Source organism: Schistocerca gregaria, chromosome 4 (genome assembly GCF_023897955.1).
Source record: "Schistocerca gregaria isolate iqSchGreg1 chromosome 4, iqSchGreg1.2, whole genome shotgun sequence".
In the NCBI taxonomy this organism is placed as follows: domain Eukaryota; kingdom Metazoa; phylum Arthropoda; class Insecta; order Orthoptera; family Acrididae; genus Schistocerca; species Schistocerca gregaria.
The window spans coordinates 757390732-757411599 of record NC_064923.1 but is presented as its reverse complement, the minus strand read 5'-3'; the positions used below and the strand labels follow the sequence as shown (position 1 = coordinate 757411599).

General features: G+C 42.9%; 1 protein-coding gene across 2 annotated transcripts in view; it reads right to left on the bottom strand.

Moving 5' to 3' along the window:
• The window catches only part of LOC126266718 (titin homolog), a 1013152-nt gene that overhangs the window by 985854 nt on the left and 6430 nt on the right, over positions 1-20868 (bottom strand). For both annotated transcript variants that reach the window (XM_049971188.1, XM_049971189.1), the window contains exons 2-4: positions 15728-15949; positions 10382-10630; positions 1309-3693 (exon numbers count right to left, since the gene is read on the bottom strand). In XM_049971188.1, coding sequence (XP_049827145.1) covers positions 1309-3693; positions 10382-10630; positions 15728-15949 — 2856 coding nt within the window. The remainder of the gene's footprint in view (positions 1-1308; positions 3694-10381; positions 10631-15727; positions 15950-20868) is intronic.

Genomic DNA, 20868 nt, shown 5'->3' with positions numbered 1-20868 from the left:
CAGTCTGCATCTTGTACTGATGACCATACTCTTTGTTTTTCCTGTGTTTATTTGCATCCCATATTCCACACAAGCTGCATTCAGAACTTTCACCGTGTTATTCACTGTATGCTCACTTTCTACCAGAAATACCATGTCATTAGCAAAATCTTATACATTCTATTCTCTTTCCACCAATACATCTTCCTCTTTTCCCATGTAAGCCTTTCGCAATAATCTCTTCAAGGTATGCGTTAGACAACTGTGGGGAAAGGCAACAACCTTGTCTAACACCTCGTCCAATGCTGATTCCTTCTGACATTTCATTTACAATCCTTATCTTTACTTTCTGGTGTAAATATAGATTGTGTATCAGTCGTCTTTCTTTCCAATCTACTCCTTCCCTCTTCAAAATATCCATCAGCTTGTACCACTGAACTCTGTCAAAAGCCTTTTCTAAATCTATAAAAACAGCAAAGATTTCTCTACCTTTTTCCATATATCTTTCCCCTATAGTTTGTAACAGGCCAATAGCATCTCTTGTTCCTTCTCCTCTTCTAAATCCGAACTGCTCCTCTGCAATCCCTCTATCGAGTTTGCCATATAGCCTTCTATTAACACTCTCAGCAAGACTTTAGGTGCATGAGAAATTAGACTGATGGTCCAACGCTCTTCACATATTTTACTGTTTCTCTTTTTTTCTAGTGGTATCATAACTGTTGCAAGGAAGTCTTCAGGCCATTCCCCTTTGTCATATACCTCGTTACAGAGGTAGACTATTTATTTTCTTGCCTTGTTTCCCAGACTCTTCAACAGTTCTGCTAGTAAATTATCAATTCCACATGCCTTCCTATTCTTAATCTCCTTCAGCGCCTTTTCTACTTCTGCTTCCAAGACAGGGAATCCCTTTCCATCTTCCGGCACATATTGCTCCTCTTCAACCATAATTTCGCTTTGCATTTCATCCCCCTTGTACAGAGATTCAATATATTCTTGCCATCTGTTCAAAACCTCCAGTGGTTCTTCTGCTAGAGTACCATCAGCTGTTCCTATTTCCATGTTATTCCTCTTTCTTTTACTTCAAAAACTATCTCACTAGCCAGTCTATACATCATTTCCCTCTTTCTCCATTTTCTCTATTTCATCGCAAACGACAAAATGACAATACGTAAAATCAAGTAACAACAGTGAACTACAAATAAAAAATGACAGTCGATAAATAACCGCATAACAACTGGAATACCACCGCGCAAAAGAAAAACGTATGCACCAACATAACAGTTCGCCACTGCGAAGTGATATGCTGGACAACGGCAGTTGCATACTTACCGCAAATAAGGCCTCAGCTGGGGTCGGTTCCGGTCGGTGGGCCGCGTGCTCCAGCGGCAGCTGCTGCTCGACGACGGCCAGCCCCTGCCTGAGCTCCCGCAGCGGCTGCGCCAGAGCCTCCAGCAGCGGCGCAGCGGGGACAGCCTCTCCAGCCTCCTCCAGCGTCGTCTGCAGCACGACGGCAGCGAGCGCGCGGTGCAGCTCCTCCGCTGGACGAGCCAGCGCCTGCAGCTGGGACGCGCTCGCCTCCTCGGCCATGGCCACTTCCCCGCCCTCTAGCACCACCTGTTGTTCCGCAACTGCCGTCTCTTTCGCCAGCTCCGACGCCGGCATCGCCAGCGTCTCGAGCTGCGACAGGCTGGCCTCGTCTGCCAGCGACTTGGCCCTACCTTCGAGAACGACCTGCTGCTCTGCGACGGCCACTGCCTTGAGCTCTTCCTTTAGCGACTCGGCAGTCGTCTTCAGCTGGCTCAAACTCGGCTCTTCCGACAGTGACGCCTCTCTCTGTTCCAGGACTTGCTGCTGTTCTGCTACAGCAGTTTCTCTCGTCGGCTCTTGAGAGGCCACTGCGAAGGTCTTCGGTTCGGCCTCCGCTTTTTCCCCCACTGCCGACTCTTTAAAGGTTTCCATTACATCATGTTGAGTAGCTACAGCAGCCTGTTTCAGCGATTCCTGGCCGGATGCAGCTTGCTTTTTCAGCTCAGATAGACCTCCAGCTTCAGAGAACGACTCGTCCCTCGCCTCGAGAACCGTCTCTTGCTGTGCTGTAGCTAATATTTTGTGAGCTTCTGTTGTAGGACTTGCCGCCGTTTTTAGCTTAGATATGCCACTTTCCTCAGAAATACTTTGGCCAGCAGCCTCGAGCACAGTCTGTTCGTCTGCAGTTGCGATTCCGTGACGCAGTTCATGGGCAGACTTCGCCGCTGCTTTCAGCTGTGAGAGACTCTCTGCTTCTGACGTAATGTGTCCTGCTGTCTCTAGAGCCACTGGCTGCTCAGACGAGACGGCGCCCTCCCGTAACTCTACACCGGGCGCAGCCACTTCTTTCAAACGAGACACGCCCTCTTTGTCAGAGAGAGACTGCTCTCTGGCTTCGAGTGACACTTGCTGTTCAGCTACCGCAATTCCCTTTTGAGCTTCTGACAATTCCAACGCCTCTGTTCGCAGTTGTGAAACACTCTCCTGATCAGACAGTGACTGCTCTCTCCCTTCTAAGATTATTTCCTCTCGAGTGGTGGCTATACCTTTTCGCTGCTCTTCTGAGGAAACAGCCGCAGTTTTCAGTTCTGATGCACCGAGCTGCTCAGCAATAGATGCGTCCCTCGCTTCTAAAGCAGTTTGCTGCAGTACTCCGGCGACATGGCGGCTGGGTTCGTCGGACACAGAAGCTAAGGTTTCCATCTGCGAGACGTTTGTGCCATCAGAGATAGATTCGTCTTTCGCTTCCAAGATAACGTGTTCTTGTACTGTGGCAACAGCTTTCAGAGGTTCTTCGGCTGATTTAGCCGTCTCCCTTAGCTCGGCGACGTCAGCAGTTCCTGAAAGTGAGATACCTTTCGCTTCTAATACAGTCTGCTGTTCGACAGCCACTGCAGCCGTGTGTGTTTCTTTGAGGGGTGTCGCTTGAGCCTTGAGAGCAGAAATGTCTTCCCTTCCAGAGAGAGAAACCTCTTTTTCTTCCATGAGTAGCTGCTGTTCTGTTGTTGCTAATGTTAGTCTGCTTTCTTCAGCTGGAGTTGCTAATGTCTTCAGCGCTGACACACCCTCCTTTTCGGACAGTGACGCGTCCCTCGCCTCCAGAACGTCTGCCTGCTGCTTGGAAGCTACCTGCCTGAGAGGCTCCTCTGTCGATGCCACCTCAGTCTTTAGGTCAGACATGTCGGTCGCGTCTGAGATGGAAACGTCCTTGGCCTCCATCAGGACCTGCTGCTGCACCGTCGCCACAGCGAGCTGCAGCTCCCTCAGAGGCTGCGCCACCTCCTTCAACAGTGAAAGGCCCTCGGCAGCGGACACTCGTCCGGCTGCCTCCAGCGCCGCCTGCTGCTCCACCGTCGCTATGCCGCGCTGCACCTCTCGCAGCGGCTGGGCCAGCGTCTCCAGCACGGATGCTGACGTCCTGTCTGCCAGCGAGTCTCCCTTAGACTCCAGTGCCACCTGCTGCTGCACTTGAGCAACGTTCTTCTCCAGCTCGCGCAGCGGCTCTGCGAACGTCTGGAGGAGCGAGGCCACGTCGCTGGCGCTGGACAGCGTCGCCTCTGGAGCCTCCAGCAGGTGCTGGATCTCGGCCTGAGCGAGGCCGCGGCTCACCTCCTCCAGAGGCCGAGCCAGCACTGCTACCGCTGCCGGCTTCTGAGACAGGGCCTCTGCTCGTTCTCCGAGCACGACCTGCCAACAAAAGAAGCAGTGGTCTACACACACTCGCTACCCACAGAATGAGCGATTATTACTATTAACTAACGACACACAGTGCTTACGACAACAAGTTGTAACAAAATATTGATCAAGTGCCGAAACGTTATTGATATTGTTAATCTGTTTACACTACAGCAGGATGTATTAAATAATGTTACACGACATTTACTCAAATGAAACTAATGGTTCCAGTGACATTTTGCAGTCTCAGACATCTATAATGTATATTGGCAGACTGAAGAAAAGAAATAAAATATGTACCATGGCTCATTACGCAGATGGAATAACACTACGCCCCAGTTTCAGGCAGGATTCCCCATTTTGTGTGATGGTGAGATGCTAATCCAATACGGTTGGAGAGCCTCAGCAATGCAGTTTGGGCTTAAGGAGAATATCATGTGGGCTGAGGAGTGAAAGGGAATTTGGGTTGACGAGGGAGGCCTGATAGTCTGTGGAGTTGTGCGAAGCCACTTTCTGAGGGTGACGTAGTGGTTAGCACATCTACCTACTGAACAGGTGATCCTGGTTCAAATCCCAAATTTTCATTCGTCACTTCAGACTGCACATGCATAACAATGATTAAGTTCCGAGACCCTTGAGTTTTTCCACAATGAAGTGCAAAAGTCACACACACACACACCTACCCAACCACCCACCCACCCACACACACACACACACACACACCAAGAGCTAAAAAAAGCAATGCAAAGGACATCAATATTTATTTGGATAAAAAACTCAGACTAAAATTATTGGGAGACTCATGTGGTTGCAACTGACATCTCGAAAGAAAAGTGTACATAACATTTGGTTACATCAGTCAAGATTAGGTATTTTGTTTATGATACATTTATGAATAGTGCATAACAATGTTTCATTCTGACAGCATATTAATTCTGTAAATATTAGCTATTACAGTTTACCGCCTTTTAATCACCTATTTCAAGAATCTCCTGACAAATTATCAAGGAAGTAAATATTATATTGAAATGATTTATTTTTTTATGTTATATTTTCTGACATGTTCCACACCTACGAGAATCATCTTATTTTTTGGGTCTATGGAACGAAAACTTATCTAATCTAATCTCAACCGTTCCGCTCTCCAACAGCACGCGAGAAAAACGAATATTTAAATACCTCGTGCGAGCTCTGATTTCTCTTATTTTATTATAATGATCATTTCTCTCCATGTAGTTGGGTGCCGACAAAATAATTTCATACTCTGAGGAAAAATTCGGTGACTGAAATTTCATGAGAAGATCCCACCGCTAGGAAAAACGTCCTTGTTGTTTTAAATGATTGCCACCGCAATTCGCGCATCATATCTACAGCACTGGTATACATCGAAATTTCCCAGCACGTGACCGAAACGTGCTGGTAGAAGAGTCAAAGCGAAACGGCTCAGCCCTTCGGTTGAACCGCTTTCGGTAGCAGCGGTGACAGTGCTCTAGCTGTGTCTGGCCTACTAAGACAGCTAGAGATGTCATCTGGATTGGCCTGACTAGGGTGCATTATTACTGCTGCTACCGAAATCCAGTTACCGCACGATATTTCAGAACTGTAGACATGTACTTGTAAACAAACAAATAAATTTTTTTCTGATGATAATCAAAAATATATGACTATCTCTCGTATAGGCGTATTCACGAATCTAACCTACAAAACTGAACTAAAAAAGTTATGACACTCGAAGTTAAAGCTGCCACTACAACACAGATCACAGTAACAAAAGGCGAATTAAAAGAAGTGAACTGAATGCAAAATGAAATACATCGAGTATTAAATACTGTAAAGTGTAATGTAAATTGTCTGAATATGTGAGAGTATAGTTCATTTTTGCCTGTATGTTCATCTTATGTACATTTAATAACATGTAATACGGCAGCAAGCAATTCTCGGTCCCCAATCAGGCGGTATTTCGTATACTATAAAGCAAATACTGAGAAATTTCCCCAGAAGCATGTCTTATCGCTAACACTGAACTCAAATGAATGAAGGGGTTATTGTGGATTCTGTCATCTGCCATGAAATCGTCGTCCCTAAATATCTACTCTTCGTTCAGTTGAGTTTAATTAGGAGCGTATTTCATCTATCATCCCCTCAATGAACGTTCTACTAGACTATTTACTTTCATTCGAAAATTCCATAGTGTTTTAGAAGGAGTAAGCAAGGGAAAAAAAACTTTAATTAATGGTTCTAACACAGTTTATTTTTTCTGGTATATTGTCAATGAGCTTAATAATATTACACATCGTTATCTACCAAAGTTGATTTCACTAGGATGTACTGTACATCTTTTCTCTTCCTAGTACTGTATTTGTGAATACATCGATTAGTCACGAAATTAGATGGATAGTTGGACCATAATTTCTGCAGACAGTAAAGGCATTGTTAATGTTTCAGAAATGCCTACAAATTACAGAGCGCAGATTCCTCACAAGATTTTGAATATTTAATTTTGTGTATTGACTTGCGACCAGCTATCAAAACCCGTATTCACAGGAGATCCGTTTTTGAACACACGAGAAATAATGAATGCCTTAAACACTCTCTTCAATTTATTACACGTTATTGGCCCATTAAATTTATGTATTACAATACAAAATAGGTTTTAATCGGAATATTCGTTTCAGTTAATTATTGAGAACTTCCGAAATATGCATGATCAATATGGGCGTGACATAAAATATATTATTTCAAATGGCTCTGAGCACTACGGGACTCAACTGCTGTGGTCATCAGTCCCCTAGAACTTAGAACTACTTAAACCTAACTAACCTAAGGACATCACACACATCCATGCCCGAGGCAGGATTCGAACCTGCGACCGTAGCAGTCACACAGTTCCGGACTGCGCGCCTAGAACCGCGAGACCACCGCGGCCGGCAATATATTATTCTCGCGACATTATGATACAGTGGACGTTGAAGCCAGTCTACCAATAGAACAGTCTCTAACTGGCCCTTATTCCCCGGCAACGAGCGACACTGACTGCGGATCAGAGGCCCCCACAGTTTGCTGTTTATGATCACCAACAAGAGTGAGCGCGACATCTCACGTGGCCCGGGCTTCTCGGAGCGGTGGAGACACGTAGGCAGCTGCGATTCAGTCCGCCAAAGTCTGTTGTACGAGGTACTGTCAGTCACGCCGTTCTGCATATTGGACTTTGTTCTAGTTGTCTCTCTGCTTGTCAGTCAGTCTTCTGCTCTCGATGAACTTGGCTTCTTTTATGGATCACGCTTTCGTGGCAGGAGCAGACAGAAAAGATACGAGTGAATGGAATCCAATGCCCACATTAGACTTTTTTTAATAAATCGCAATCCAAATAAGCATCTTACATTGCAATACACTGACTACCAGTCAAACCAGAGAGTGCCAAAACGGATATAGAGCAGTTCGCTTTCTTATGTCACAAAAACATCAGAAAAGAGATAATATAAGAACACGGACCACAACTCAGTAACCCCACAGAAGACCTCACACTAACACCATGCAACACCGCATCTAGCCTTGACGATGGCCTGAATACGCCGAAGAGGATTGTTCACAAGTTTCTTCACGTCTGCGTACGAATATGAGGGCTCTCAATGATGATTAACCACATAAAGCTACCATATTACGGGGATGCTGATTGCTACATTTCATCTGCTGCTCCAAATAATCGCACACGTTTTCTATGGACTTAAGACTGGGAAATTTAGCGGGAGAGTCTATGTGCGAAAGGGTACCTGAGTGATCGTCAAACTAGCAAGAAAGGAAGGTCTAGACGAAAGGATGAGAGTTGGTAACTTAGGATGTTGAATTAAACGTTCTGATCCATATTCACGATAATCTGAACGAGTTAGCCCAAGATGTGGTACGGAACACACCCACAAAACATCGCAGAACCATCCCTGGAATGAGCTACGCACTTCAGGCCGCAAGTTAACTGCGTAAATAGGCTGCACTTGCATTCGACTTCTTGGTTAATCAGAAAGCAGGCAACATCGTGTCTTATCGAACAACACTGCAAGTCTCACGTCAGCTACCGTCCAGTTTCTGCTCGTGTGGTCCAGTGAAGATATGCAGCGTTGTGTACCACTGGGTAATGTTTCTTCGAGGCACCTGACACCCAATGTTCATTTTATGCAGATCCCTCAACAATGTTCACTAGGAAACTGGTTTGGATTGACTTGCATTCAGTGGCAGAACTCCTGTCGAGTGTCATACCAATTGTCACTAGGCGTGACTCTCGTCTCTGGCCGCTGTCAGTAGGTTACTTTTACGATCAGTGGTCTTACTCCCTAGTTCATAGCTGACAATGATACACCATTACTTGGAGACCTGTTGGACGTTCTGCACTGTCATACCAACAAATCAGACAACTTCATTTATGGTATGGTAATAAGCACGGTAGCTCATTTATGGCCATTCTACACGTCTCCAAGTCGACTCATCTGCCTGCGCTGATTCCATACAACCATGGTGTAGTTCAATTCATCCGTAAACACCACACGCATTAAAAGATTTATAATGGTGGGAGACGAGACAAACAATTCCTCTTTCGTAAAACGGCATCGCATTCTGGCAGATCCACAACTGCACCCACTCTTGCATCGAGGTGCACGCATGTCTCTCTTCTGGTCGACAAATATGTGAAAATCGCATGGTAAAAGATCCGAGCTATACGGTGTTTGTTGCAGTGTTTTCCAACCAAATCACTTAAACGTAGCCTCCATCAGACTGGCAATGTGGGGGTGAGTGTTATGGTGCATGAGGATGACTTTGTCCGACAGCATTCCAACAGTCCGGGGGCAAACAGCAAAGCCAAGAGTGGAAACTTTCCACATTTCCGCCGCAAAGCAATCAAAAGCTGTTAACACAAGTTCCGATAAGCTCACGATGACCTTCGACTGCAAGGGCCCTCTGTTCACGGAGTTCCTCGAGCATGTGATCAAAATCAATGCGCAGCGCTGTGAAGATACTTTGCAAAACTATGATGCTACATAATGTCAAAATGCACAGGAATGATGTCGGATGGTGTCACACGATAACTCCTGACCCCACACTGCCAATCTGACGAAGGCAACACTTAAGCGATTTGGTTCGGAAACATTGCGAAATCCTCCGTACAGTCTTGGTTTTTCACCATGTGATTCCCACGTCTTCGATGACCTGAAGAAAGATGCGTGTGGACTTAGGTTTCGTTCGGAGGACCAAGTGCAAGAGTGGATGTGATTGTGGATCCATCAGCAGGTGACTGCTATAACGGGACATTCTCCTCTACCATTCCTTTTCCTCAACAGTAGTACTCGATACCAATAATTTTTCGGATTTGGACAGGTCAGTATTATCTCAGCTGTTTTTCTGAAACATTTCATATAATTTTACATACAATATGTTGTATTACATACCACATAACTAATGAGGAGGTATTGAATAGAACTAGAGAGAAGAGGAGTTTGTGGTACAACTTGACTAGAAGAAGGGATTGGTTGGTAGGACATATTCTGAGACATCAAGGGATCACCAATTTTGTACTGGAGGGAAGCGTGGAGGGTAAAAATCGTAGAGGGAGACCAAGAGATGAATACACTAAACAGATTCAGAAGGATATAAGTTCCAGTAGGTACTGGGAAATGAAGGAGCTTTCACAGGATAGAGTAGCATGGAGAGCTGCATCAAACCAGTCTCTGGACTGAAGACCACAACAACATCAAGTCATTTTTTAAATTAACATTTATGAACAGGAATTATTATTTTGGATGTTATAGTCGATAAATACTGGTTCTGAATGTGCAGTTAAAATAATCATTTTTAGAAACATGTGAAATTTCAAATTATTTGGCACACTTAAAACTGCTATGATTAATTATGCAATCTAGTAATGTTTACTATGTTTATTTCTTGACTCATTTGTGAAATAATAACAGAAACTAATAAAAATTCATTTGTCAAGAAAAATTGTAAACACTTTGGAATATGGTTATTACCGTAGAATGAGGTTGTAATAACCAAGCCTGTGAGATGATGTTTTTTGGGTGAACAATGTACACGTAATTTCGGATTTGTTAATGTGAAAATTCAAAAGACTGTGTGATACACTAAAATGTGACAAAATAAATTAACGTAAAAACAAAAACTATGCAATGAAAATCTTCAAAATTATTTATATCAATTGAACCATGAGGACCTAAATTGTCAAAATTTCAGCTTTAAGAGTCAGACCCATAGTAAGAAGAACTCCAACCAACCCTGCAAGAAAAGGTAAGTAAACTAACAAGTTTATTGTACTCTTACTCCAAAATCTTCAGAAAAGACTTTGCACGTTGTGGACAATAGCTGCAAAAAAGAAGGAGGGGATGGATTACACAGCGTTCTACAAAACAGACACTGATTGGCTCATCTGCCAGTGGGATAAATGTCTTAACGTGTGTGGTGATTATTTTTGAATGTAAACACTCCATTGTCCCATTGACTGCCCTGTGCTGACATGTAACAAACGACTGCCACATTAGCAGAAGACGTCAGAAGTTGGACAGAAAATGTTGCCATGGAGGATTCGTGTCGTGATAACACTCGACATGAGCTGGAGCTGAGTTCGGTGTCCCACCTGCTAGGGACCGATGGCCCTAGCAGTCTGGTCCCTTCAATCCCACAAACCCACCAACCAACCCACCTGCTGCTGGACGAGCGCGACGCCCCTGTGGAGCTCGGTGAGCGGCTCGGCGAGTTTGGCGAGCACGGAGACGCAGGCGGAGGGCGACAGCGGCTCGCCCATCGCCTCCAGGATCACCTGCTGCTCGACCAGCGTGATGCCGCGCTGCACCACCTCCACAGGCCGCGCCAGCGCCTGCAGCACCTGCTTCTCCGCGCCACCGCCGCCGCCGCCGCCGCCGCTGCTGTCCCCCTCCGTCTCCAGGGCCACCTGTTGGCACCCACCTTCACGTCGCACTCTCCTTGTGGCACTTCAGTCAGGCATAATATACACTACTGGTTATTAAAGCTGCTACACCAAGAAGAAATGAAGATGATAAATGGGTATTCATTGGACAACTGTCAAGTATCTGGGTGTGACTGTTCGAAATGATCTCAAATGGAATAATCATATTACACAAATAACGGGTATGGCAAACTCTAGATTGCGGTTTATTGGTAGAATCCTGATTCAAGAGATTGAGAAGGTCCAAAGAAGGGCGGCAAGGTTCGTGACTGGTACATTTAGCCATTGCGAGAGTGTTACAAATCTCATAGAAAGTTTGAAGTGGGACACACTTGCAGATAGATGGCGCGCTAAACGGAAGGGACTGCTCAGTAAATTCCGAAATCCGATCTTGACCGAAGATGTAGAGCATATATTACTACCACCAACTTTCACATCGCGCAATGATCACTATTCAAATATAGAGAGTATTTTAAAACTTGTCAAGGAACGAGAGTGGCAGGATGTTTATAGTCCAGATAACATAGATGATAAATTCAATGCTTTCCTTAACACATCTCTTATGCTCTTTGAGTGTTGCTTTTCATTAGAATGTTCTAAACGTGGTACTAGCAGTAATACGCAGCCCGGGTGGCTGACTAACAGGATAAGGAGGATATCATGTAGATCAAGGTGGGAATTCTACAAAAATTTTAGAAGTAGTCACAATCAAGCTACAGTAGCCCATTACAAACAGTACTGTAAGATGCTTAAAAATGTTAGGAAGGCCAAGAGTATGTGGTATGCAAATAGAATATCTAATTCGCATGATAAAATTAAAGTCATATGATCATATGTGAAGGATGTGTCTCGTCAGCAGCACAAGTTCAACGATATAAAGTCAGTTTGCAGTAAAAATATTTCTGTTACTGATAGATATATGTACAGTATTTAACAATAATTTTCTGAGCATTGCTAGGGGATTAAATAAAAATTTAGTTTCCACTGGGAGTCATATAAATTTCTTGGCAAATGCTTTTTAAGACTGACGTGTGAAATAATTCTCTGCATACAGATAAGAGGGAGATTGAGTCAACAATTAAATCACTTAAGACTAAGGGCTCTCATGGGTATGGTGGTGCCTAGCAGAATATTAAAGTACTGTGCTGCACATGTTAGTCCAGTATTTAGCCATATTTGTATTTTTTTGTTTAGGAATGGCCAGTTTCCTGAGTGATTAAACTACTCAGTAGTAAAACTGCTTTACAAAAAGGGAGAAATGGATAATGTAGATAATTTTAGACCTATTTCTATGCCATCATTGCTAAAGTTACTGAAAATTCTGTGTATCTAAGGATAATTGATCATTTTATATCACAAGGTTTGCTCTCAAATGTACAGTTCGGCTTTAGAAGTCGCTTAACCGCTGAAAATGCTACATTCTCTTTTCTCTGTGAGGTATTGCATGCGTTAAATAAAAGGTTTCCAACGCTAGGCATATTTTTTTTATCTAAATAAGGCATTGGATTGTGTTGATCACAATATATTACTCCAAACGTTGGACCATTATGGGATGTGAGGAGTAGGTCACAATTAATTCACCTCTTATCTTAGCAACAGACAGCAGAAGATCATTATTTGCAATGTTGAGAAGGCTGTGATGTGGGGTCTGAGGGGGGTATAATCAAGTTGGCGGTGCCTCAGGGATCAATGCTGGGGCCACTCCTGTTTCTTATTTATATAAATGATATGCCCTCTATTATTATGGGTAACTCTAAAATATTTGTGTTTGCTGATGAGGCTAGCTTGGCAGTAAATGGTGTTGTGTGCAACATTGGCTCAGTTTTAAATAGTGCAGTTCATGACGAAAGTTCATGGTTTGTAGAAAATAAACTAATGCTGAATCACAGTACGACTCAGTGTTTACAGTTTATAACACATAATTCAACAAAACCTGACGTTTTAATTTAGCAGAATAGGCGTGTGATTAGTGAGACAACATTTCAAATTTCTAGGTGTTCAGATAGATAGTAAGCTGTCGTGGAAAGCCCACATTCAGGATCTTGTTCAAAGACATAACACTGCCATTTTTACTATTCAAACGGTATCTGAAGTGACTCATCATTCGACACGAAAATTAGTCTACCTTGCTTATTTTCATTCGCTTATGTGGTATGGTATTATGTTTTGGGATAACTCTTCCCAGCTGCGTGGGATTAGCCCAGTGGTCTAAGGCGCTGCAGTCATGGACTGTATGGCTGGTCCCGGGGGAGGTTTGAGTCCTCCCTTGGGCATGGGTGTGTGTATTTGTCCTTCTGATAATTTAGGTTAAGTAGTGTGTAAGCTTAGGGACTGATAACCTTAGCAGTTAAGCCCCTTAAGATTTCACACACATTTGAAAATTTTTGTGAACTCTTTCCATTCTAAAGGAATATTTTGGGCTCAAAAACGGGCGGTTCGGACAATATGTGGTGTAAGTTCACAAACCTCTTGTCCACACCCGTTCACGAGTCTGGGTATTTTGACATTGGCCTCTCAATATATATTTTCCTTACTGTGAAATGGTTCAAATGGCTCTGAGCACTACGCGACTTAACTTCTGAGGTCATCAGTCGCCAAGAACTTAGAACTACTTAAGCCTAACTAACCTAAGAACATCACACACATCCATGCCCGAGGCGGAATTCGAACCTGCGACTGTAGCGGTCGCTCGACTCCAGGCTGTAGCGCCTAGAACCGCACGGACACTTCGGCCGGCTCCTTACTGTCATTGCTGGTTAACAATATCAGCTTATTCCCAAGAATAAGCAGCTTTCACTTAGTTAATAGTCGGCAGAAATCGGACCTGCATTTGGATCGGACTTCCTTAACTTTTGTTGCTGAATGCATTTTGAATATTGCTGAATCCATTTTCAATAAGCTACCACTCGAATTCATAAATCGTAGGAGTAATTCACGCGCTTTCAAATCGAAACTGAAGAGTTTCCTCATGGGTCACTCCTACTATTCTGTCGAGGTGTTCCTTGGAAAATTAAGCTGATTTTTGTTGTATTGTTTATTGCGTTCACGTAAACTTATGGGCTGACTTTTCTCGGGTTCATAAACATTTATTTTTATCTATTATTACTTTTATGTTGTAATTTCATGTACTGACATGTTCCATGACCTTGGAGATTTGCTACTCAGTTTGGTCCTACAGAACTTGACGTGTAAATAAATAAAAATAAAAAAGCTAATAAAGCAAATACTGGCAGTATTTCTACTACTGCTGCTGCCAGTAATAATTATGTTAATATTATTATGATTACTATTATTAACGACAATAATAATAATAATAATAATAATAATAATAATGGTAATAAAGGTAGTGGCAAATATAAATTTGTAGTGTACAAAATAGAGTTTTGTGATATAGCGAGTTTGGATAAGGGAAATATAAGGAGACTGTATGAGCTGAGAAAACTGGGAAATGAGGAATATCTGACTGGAAAGAAGGATGTAAAGGGGTAACGAGTGTGTACAGGAACAATGGTAGTCATTATTATTGCTTCAGTAGATGTGTCATTAACTATCTTTTGAAACTATGTATGTTATTCAATTCTGTAAAATAATGACGGAGGTTATTCCAGATTCGTGTTCCTGCTACTGAAGAGGACTTAGAGAAAGTCGAGCGATGAAGTGGGGCAGAAATGATTCTGCACTGATATGAACTGATGTTTCTACCATGTTGTTCAGACAAGGGCTTTAATGTCCAGAAGAGATACGAGGGACAGAGTACGATGATCAGACAACAGAAGTGACAGAGTGTGTAGAAATCTCTGTGCTTGTCCACACACAGCCAGGATAGCCGTGAAAATGATGGTGAGATACGAACAAAGAGTCGAACGTCACAGAGATATTGAACACAGGAGCCGTCATCTTTTTAGACAAAGTAAGTCCTTCCAGGATAACATCGCTGTAATTAATAATTGGAAGCATTAATGCTTGCAGAAGTTTGTTTTTCAGGTCAAGCGGAAGGAGGTATTAATATCTTTTTAGGGCGTGGAGAGATGCTGGTACCTTCTTACAGGTTGCAGTTACGTGCTCAGTCCAATCTAGATTTTCATATTTATGCCATGACGATAGGAACACCCGATATTTCTGTCTAATGAGCATATAGTGATCAATCAGTACCGCTTGGGTTTTGGGTGGGTTGAGCTTTAACCCAACATTCTGTGCCTATTTTGGCAGTGTTCAAGGGTCGGTATTAGGATTCGCAATAGCTATTTTGGCAATTGACCAAGATACTCGCAGGTAAGTGAAACTTTAATTACGTGACAAGCTTGTCCGTTAACAGTAAACTTAATAATCGTAAAGTATAAATGAATATATGCATCTATTGTGAAATTTCTGTACATCAAAACTAGACATGACTGTCTTAATGGGATTTCCGCAATCGTTCTTTAAATAAAAGTACGGCATTTCAGTCTTTGATCGCTATTTTTTTATTTTCAATGACCTGTTTCAGGCTAGCTGCCAATCTTCAGATCTGTTAGACAAAGTTAAAAATATAATTAACAAGAGAGATACATTTACTGATAGAAATATCGTAGTTTACCAAAAGAAGAAATTTTGGAATGTATTAAATGCCAACATACCACAAATTGCAGTTACAGAGTAACTTGTCAGTACAGAACTATCGGTTCTCTGTCATAACTAAAGTAAATTTTACTGTGTTAAAAGTTTCTATCACAGTTTTAGAGAAAACTGATTGAAGACAGTAAAAAGTGCAATATGTTGTATGTTGGCATTTAATACATTCCAAAATTTCTTCTTTTTGGTAAACTACGATGTTTCTATCGGTAAATGTAACTCTCTTGTTAATTATATTTTTAACTTTGTCTAAGAGATCTGAAATTGGCAGCTAGCCTGAAACCGGCCATTGAAAATAAAAAAAAATAGCTATCAAAGACTGAAATGTCGTATTTTTATTTTTTAAATTTCTGTACAGTAATTAACACTGAAGAAAAGTATGAAACTTGGTGCCAAGCACTGTGCTGAATCCCTGGTAACAGGCCACAGAAAGCAGCTAGCCCCCTCCCCGCCGCGGCCTGTGGTACCGGCCTTCTGCTCTATCCTGACGAGCGCGGCCTGGAGGTCGTGCAGCGGCTGCGCCACCTCCTGCAGCAGCGACCGCTGCTCCTCGTCGCCGACCACCTGCGCCGCGACCCGCTGCTCCAGCGCCGCCAGGTTGCGCTGCAGCTGCGCCAGGGGCTCCGCCATCGACTCCACCATCTCCAGGCCGGCGCCGGCGGACTCCACCTGCTGTGCGTGCTTCACCTGCATCTGGCACCAGACACACACCGACAGCTCACTTAGTCTAGGTGTCATATCAGAACAGTGACTGTATCTCTCACTCTGCATTGGTGAGTGCGCAATTTAGAAACTTCCAGGTAGGCGAAAATTGCTTGCCGGGCTGGGACATGTGCTCATAACCTGAGCTTCCATCGATAATGCTCGAACAAACTGACCTATCCATGCACAACTTAAGTCCCAGTCCAACACACAATTCTAATCTGTCAGGAAGTTTCAAAGCACTACACACTTAGCTCCAAATTACCGATTCATGCAGGAAACAATGCCCAAATTGCAACAATATTCGTTCTCCATAATATCGTTTCTTCCATTTGTGTGAGTCCAGAAAAGTGCAGTGTTATTCATAAGTCTGTCCAGAATTCCAGAACACAAAACTGACATATAGCAGTGCAGAGAGTGTCTCTTCTAATTTTTAATTTGCGTTACAGGTGCCTAGTTTGTGGCACAATTTGTGACATGGCAAACGTCAGTTACTATATCTAATTGACTGATGTCACTGACAGGATTACACTAGAATGCACGCCAGCACCCCTCTTTCGAGATCTGTTCATTGGGTTGCCTATCTCCAGTTGTGAACTAACTCGATGTGAAAGTGCGAGGTGGATGATCTCGGAACATGTTCCGACACGCCTGCCCCCTAGTGAAACTACGCCTTGGTGTGCACCACTAATCAAAACTAGCAGAGATGATTTGTTCAGTGACATGCATCGTTTCCTTACACGTGTTGCAGTTTTTTCACTGTTGCCTACTGTGACCCCAGAAGTGCTTAAGAGTAATCCTGCATCTATGAGCGCTTCTGTATGTTTGGGAAGTAGAAGAGACAAACTGGTGGAACTGAAGCTATGAGGATGCTCTTTGAGGGATTCATATAGTGCTCAGTCGCTAAAGGCATTGGGTCTGAAAGGCAAGGGTCTGTGTTCGAGACCCAGTTTGTCAGACATTTTTCTGCTACCACAAAATTTTAGAACACTTTGCCTCTTTCAGGAGAGCAAAAATTTCTCTTCACTGTCTCACACAAATGTTTTCAGCACTTCTGTGCCATCGGCAGTGTATATTTACTTTGTATGTGATGAAAAATTACTCATTTCACTCTTCATTGTTACTATTGTAATGAGTTATTTTTTCCTTAATTACTAATTTGCTTGATTCAAGACATTTTAGAACGTTTAGGCCGAGTAGTCTCAGAGCTGTAAGAACACGAGTTCTGAAATTGGAGTTTGTGTTCTTTTGCAGTCAACGAAGTTACTTTTCTAGTACATACAGAAATACTACGGAATTCGAAAGCACATTTCTATGTGAAGCCATGAAATTCTACAACGTCACTTATCACTTTCAGATTTTCTAGGCGATTGTCTTAGTGAACATGAACATGTTCAGCAGTAAGAGCCCCCTTATCATGGAGACATTACCTAGCTGAAGACGATGTTTAACAAAAATGACAGACTCGATGTTAAGCCAATAAATTTTCTATTTGTTTGCTCGAAAACTTGAGATGTGGTACTTTTGTGTAGCTTTTTTCACCGATTTACTTTGAACAGTTATCCAACCTTCTGAAGGTTGTGTATGAACTGCCAGAAGTATACATTTTCCAGTCCTTTGGTGGGATCTTGGAATTTTTCTGGATGAGCTTAAATAGGTAAAGGGTAGGATTCAGTGTTTGTGGAAGCAGTAACAGTTTTAACTGTATCAGGATTCAAAGCGAGGCTGGCGACTCTTTATTTTACCTTGTATTAGTAGTGAGAAAATTAGTCCACATCTGCCGGTCAATGTTTCCCAGGTGCTCTTGAGATCAATAAGCCGCATAATTTGTCTCGCGAACTGAGGCTGCGGTCTTTATTGAGGTCGTGGCTGCCAGTAAGACTTGTGAAACCGTGGCCTCCCCGAACACGAGAAGGATGGAATGTTTCACTGTGTGTTCCAAATAATTTGTGGATTAAAGAAAAGAGCGACAAATTGTATGCCTTTCTATCATCTCTTTTGGAGCCCTAGTACAAATGTATGATATTATCACAGAGTAAGACGCAGGTTAATCTCAGTGGATGCGTACACTGTCACATAGGTCTAAGATTATTTTCGGTTTTGTGCTGAAATAACGTACAGACGTTCAAAGATTTTGTACAGCCAGTAGTGCTGTTGGTGGCACTGACAATACGAAACGAGACACGAGAGTCATTCCAGAAGAAATTCACAATGTTGTTTTAAACATCCAATTTATTTTCCATATCTTTAACATTTTTACTGTGTGCTGATACATTCCTGAGACACAAAATTTCCTTTTTCCGCAGCATGATCTCCGCCCCTTTCAACTGCCCTACGCCATCGTGCAACTAAGGGCAGTTTACATGTATGGTAGAAGATGGAACCAGCACCTTCGAACCACTGTTTAGCAACCTCCACAGAGAAGTTATCATTTTCAAATCTCGAAATCCCGCTCCATGAAGGAATTTCTTCTGTTTACCAAAGAGGTGGTAATCACAGATCAGGTTTGTAAAGCGGATATTTCAATGCTGTCTACCAAAGCTTTGTGGCCCGCGTGGTTCTTTTCTTACTGACACCTGACCAGGCAAAGTGTAGCAGCAACACACAGTGTTTTTGCAAATGTCGCTGAATGCAATACAATCGAGTGCAAAGTTTTTTTAGGGTTGTTACACTGGCGTCAGAATTGATAGGGGTTCAGTTTGACATGATTTCCACAAGCAACAGTCCAACTAAAAACAAAACAACAGTAGGCATCAATTTACCTGCCGAAGGCGAAGTTTTAAATTCCTTCTTCTTCGGCGAGTTTGCACAATGCAGCTGTATCGATTGCCTTTTCGCCTAGGATTCAGAGTGGTGCAACTATGTTCCACCTCCCATCACAATTCTCGCTAGGAAGTCAAATGCAGAATTCTCGTATTACTCCAGAAGTTCACTCACTACAAACAACCTTCCACGTTTCTTTGCGGGCAACCATCAAAGTTCTCGGAGCTCAAGTGGCGCAAACCTTCATCAATTTCCGCTATCTCATTGTCTTTCACTCACTTACCTCTCGTACTCCACACGGAGCCGTTACGCGTTTATCATCCAAAATGAGGGGGCGAATACCCTGCAAATGGTTAGGACTCTGTGTAGTGTCCGGTCTGCCACAGCGCAGGAGGTTCTGAAAATTCCACGCCCACTTCCATCAGATAATCTGCTTGCCAAAGACTAACTGTACTGTCATCGCGCCATCTCCACACACCTTCCTCAGTCCGTTGTGAATGTTTGTCTCTGTCACCTTCTGACAACGCTCTATAACAGCACGTTGTTTCAGATGGACATCAAGCAGCCATCTTGACGGAGTGCTAAGAGAGTGGAACTTATTGAAGCAGGTTCAGTTATACAGGATTATTCAAATAACGGAGACACTTCACAGCGTACTTCACTTTATAAACTATGTTTTCGCGTCACACTGGATTTTACGTGCGTACGTTACGTGTACAAATAGGGTAACTTTGAACCTCTGATCTCAGAAACGGACAAGTATATATGAAAATTTTCAAGTTTCTTCGGGATCGAGAGCTTAGGAATATACCGTACAAGTTTCATCCATTTGCTGTACGTAGCCGTCTTGGAATCTTTGGCTTCGTTTTGAACCGCTGGTGACGGCGAAAATATAATAAAAAACCTTTGTATTGCGTTTCTGAGGAACCGCCCATGAACTAATGTTGCCTCCAAAAGCCCCATCAAGCCCACCATAAGACCACATCAAATGTAAAAGGAAGCAAGTTATTTGCTCCATTTGCTGTAACAGGAAGAAGTGTGTAATATTCATATTTTGAGCCTGTACTGTGACACTAACATGATTCCTCTGTTACGTAAACAAATGGCTCTAGTCCCAAGGCTGTCCAGAACAGTAACCTACGTTTTTAACATCGGCAGAACCCGATGTATGAACACTGGACAATCCTTAGCGTTTAGGAACATATCAGGTACATATGCTATCACGTCGATACCACTTATAGGGATCGAAAAAACGACTCAAAAAGTCGCTTTTGTTACAGTGATCTCTAGCAACAAGGCTGCCAGACAAAAGGAGATGGCATTTTGCGCAGTTCATGCCGCAATTGCAGGACAGTGATAACTAGGTTTGGCAATCGGATGATGCTTCAGTACACTTCTACAACGATGTCCATGAGTCTTTGCATACTAGTACGACAGTGAATCGGTCGTGCATCAGATGGAAATTTCCAGTTGCTAGCAAGGCTCCCAGAGTCTCCAGACGTGACTCTATTAGATTTTTACCTGAAAGTTTACATCAAAGACACTGACTCCACACTCCAACTACCGTACGACTGCATAGTCACGAGGGTGTATGAGGGTAGCTGCGGCTGGAATCTACGTCGGCACTTCAGGACGAGTGACTAACGGTTCACACATCCAAGATTTGTGAAAATGGTACAAAAAACTTTTTCAGTTGCTGTTTTCACGTATATGCAATAATACAGTACCTAACCACAACAATACAAACAACACTTATTGTCTAAAGCATTTTGAATGACACTGTATTTGAATATAAGTGAGAAGAACGTTTTTATAACTCCGTGAATAACAAAGGTGTAAAACAAAAGCGTCATTTTTGAAAAAAATGTTGTCCATTTCTTTTGGAGTGACGTTTTGGTATGTGATTGGTAGTAAGACCTCTCCAGGATTATGAATATTACACCATGATGTAATCGAGGCTCTTGCATATTTGATGATGCATGTTTGCTGCTTGCTTGTTATTTTTGACTGTGCATATCAGCATGTTAATTTTAAGGTTGAAAGACGTGCACTTCACTCACCAATCAGTGCTCGCATTTCATATTTCAAATTCCAGCATTCTGGTATTCGGTAAAATAATAATTTAGGCAATAGCAGCCACGATGGCT